Source organism: Colobus angolensis, unplaced genomic scaffold (assembly GCF_000951035.1).
Source record: "Colobus angolensis palliatus isolate OR3802 unplaced genomic scaffold, Cang.pa_1.0 Scaffold282, whole genome shotgun sequence".
Lineage (NCBI taxonomy): Eukaryota > Metazoa > Chordata > Mammalia > Primates > Cercopithecidae > Colobus > Colobus angolensis.
In genome coordinates, this window is record NW_012116066.1 from 548431 (window position 1) to 551274 (window position 2844).

The 2844-nt window shown below is 43.6% G+C and overlaps 1 protein-coding gene across 2 annotated transcripts in view; it reads left to right on the plus strand.

Annotated features, from left to right (window-relative positions):
• LOC105516468 (chromosome unknown open reading frame, human CXorf56) overlaps positions 1–2824 on the plus strand; it is a 23122-nt gene extending 20298 nt beyond the window's left edge. Inside the window, exons 5-7 of one of the 2 annotated variants that reach the window (XM_011948682.1) lie at positions 595–684; positions 1766–1858; positions 2452–2824. In XM_011948682.1, coding sequence (XP_011804072.1) covers positions 595–684; positions 1766–1858; positions 2452–2514 — 246 coding nt within the window. In that variant the 3' untranslated portion in view covers positions 2515–2824. Of the gene's footprint in view, positions 1–594; positions 685–1765; positions 1869–2451 lie in introns of both variants that reach the window. The other variant, XM_011948684.1, reaches the window with a different exon arrangement.
• The last annotated feature ends 20 nt before the right edge of the window (positions 2825–2844 follow it).

The following is a 2844-nucleotide window of genomic DNA, read 5'->3' on the forward strand; positions in this document are numbered from 1 at the left end:
AAAAAAAAAAAAAAAGTAATTAAAAATAAATTTTAAGAACCCATGATGGACCATGCATAGTGTCTCTTGCCTGTAAGCCTAGCACTTTGGGAGGCCGAGACAGGAGGATTGCCTGAGGCCAGGAGTTGGATACAAGCTTGAGACATTAAGCGTTAAGGATACTTTTTTATACCTTCCGTCCTTTTTTTTTGCGAGACCCAGTCTCTACAAAAAATGTAAAATTAGCCAGGTGTGGTGGCATATGCCTGTAATCCTAGCTAAGTGGGAGGCTGAGGCAGGAAGATCACTTGAGCCCAGGAGTTTGAGGTTGCAGTGAGCTATGATTGCACCATTGTATTCTAGCCTGGGCAACAGAGTGAGACCCTGTTTCAAAAAAATAAAGTAAGTAATAATAATAAAAAAAAGAGCCTTTGATGGCAAATGTTAGAAAAATATGTAAACAAAAACATTGGCACTTTTAAATAGGTCAGCCTGTCCCAGAGAGGTAGTGTTCCCCCAGTACCCACAGCCCCTCACACAGGCGTGTGCGCACACACTCATGGCTCATGGATCCTGTTTTGATGAACTGGACTGACTTCTTGCCTGCCACTCCAGGTGATGATGACCAAACGGACCAAAGACATGGGCAAGTTCAGTTCTGTCACTGTGTCTACCATTGATGAAGAGGAAGAGGAGATTGAGGCCGTAAGTGTCTCTGGTCTTAAGGAAACTGGAATTTGCGGGGAAGGGTGCGAGGAAAGGGGACTCTAGAGCTGGAGCGTTGGAGTAGTGGAAATATTAGAGACTTCACTTTTAGACCCTGCTTTGCTGATAAGAAACTGTGGGCTGGGCGCGGTGGCTGATACCTGTAATCCTAGCAGTTTGGGAGGCCGAGACGGGTGGATCATGAGGTCAGGAGATCAAGACCAGCCTGGCCAACATGGTGAAACCCCGTTTCTACTAAAAATACAAAAAAATTAGCTGGGCGTGGTGGTGCGCGACTGTAATCCAAGCTACTCAGTAGGCTGAGGCATGAGAATCACTTGAACCCAGGAGGTGGAGGCTGCAGTGAGCCGAGATTGCGCCACTGCACTCCAGCCTGGGGACAGAGCAGGTCTCTGTCTCAAAAAAAAAAAGGAAAAGATACTATGACAGTGAGCTCATTTCTGTTTCCTTGAATCTCAGAGACATGTGTAAAATGAAAACGAAGGAGTTGGATGAGATCAGTGATTTTTTTCCCCACATACTATTTTTAGAGATGCCTTAGAGGGCAAAGTCCTCATCCCTCTTAATTTGAGAAACTACTGGACTGAATGATTTCAGGTTCCTTCCAGTCCAACTCTGATGGTTGGTGAGTCTGTCCTCAGTAGTAGTAGCAATTACCTTTATGGTTCTTCAGTATAATATTGATGGCGTGATGTCATCTGCTGTTTTACAAATGTTTCGATGAAAATGTAAATGCTACTGAAGAATTACTTGAACCCGGGAGGTGGAGGTTGCAGTGAGCTGAGATTATGTCACTGCACTCCAGCCTGGGCAACAGAGTCGGTTTCCGTCTCAAAAAAAATAAAAACAAAAAACAAAAAAAACAAATCCGCCTCCCTCCCCCCAAAAAAATACCCTAAATGCTCCTGGATTACTGAAAAGATGGAAAATGGAAAAGGAACAGAGTCCTGCCATTTTAGTCATGATTTCATGATTTGAGTAGTATACATTATGACTTCAGGTCTTTGTTGTTATTCCTTGGTGAGACTTCTGGTTTAAGGATGCTCCTTTTTTCCTTCAGAGGGAAGTTGCTGACTCATATGCACAGAACGCCAAAGTGATTGAAAAACAGCTGGAGCGCAAAGGCATGAGCAAGAGGCGACTGCAAGAGCTGGTGAGTAGCAGTGGGTAGCAAGGTGCTGGAGCCCAATCGTTTGGATGTCTTGGTCTGAAAGACCTTCCAGCAGGCAGGGAAATCTTTTAGGAAATCTGTTGGGAGTTTCTAGAGTAGTTGGCTGCCAGTTTTATAACCCTGGTCTGTGACTGTCAGTATACCCTACTCTGTAGTAGTGACCCCAGGATCTAGGCCCTAAATCATGATACTTGTTATAGCCCTAACTAGGATGATATTTTATTTTATTTATTTTTATTTTATTTTATTTTATTTTATTTATTTATTTTGGAGATGGAATCTCACTCTGTCGCCCAGGCTGGAGTGCCGTGGTGCAGTCTCAGCTGCGCTGATTTCCTATGGCCACAGCCTTGTCTTTTTGCCCATTTTGCCTACAAATAGCATTTTGTGTGTGTGTGCTATAACATCAGAAAGGTTGGAAAGTAGATGTTAGAGGTATATAATGATTTGGGAACCGTGATTCTAGTTTGTACACTAAATAAACATTAAGGGAGAGTATTTGGGTTGGTTAGAATAAGGAAGGAAGATAATTTTGTGTCATCTATCAAGACATACACTTTTTTTTTTCTTTCTAGGCTGAACTGGAAGCCAAGAAAGCGAAAATGAAGGGGACCTTGATTGACAACCAATTCAAATAACCAGGCCTTTTTCTGAGCCCTAGACTGGAGGCAAGCATTTAGATCAGGAGGCAGAGTAATTTCTTGATTACATAGTTGGACTCTTATTTGTGTCCTAGCAGAAGGCTTTACGTTGTTTCCCATTGGTTCTCCTACATTCAGTGAGGTCTTTAACTGAGTCCATTTGACTTTCTTTCTTTTTTTTTGAGACAGAGTCTTGCTCTGTCACCCAGGCTGGAGTGCAGTGGCACGATTTCGGCTCACTGCAACCTCCGCCTCCTGGGTTCAAGCTATTCTCCTGCCTTAGCTTCCCGAGTAGCTGGGATTACAGGCGTGTGCCACCACACCTGG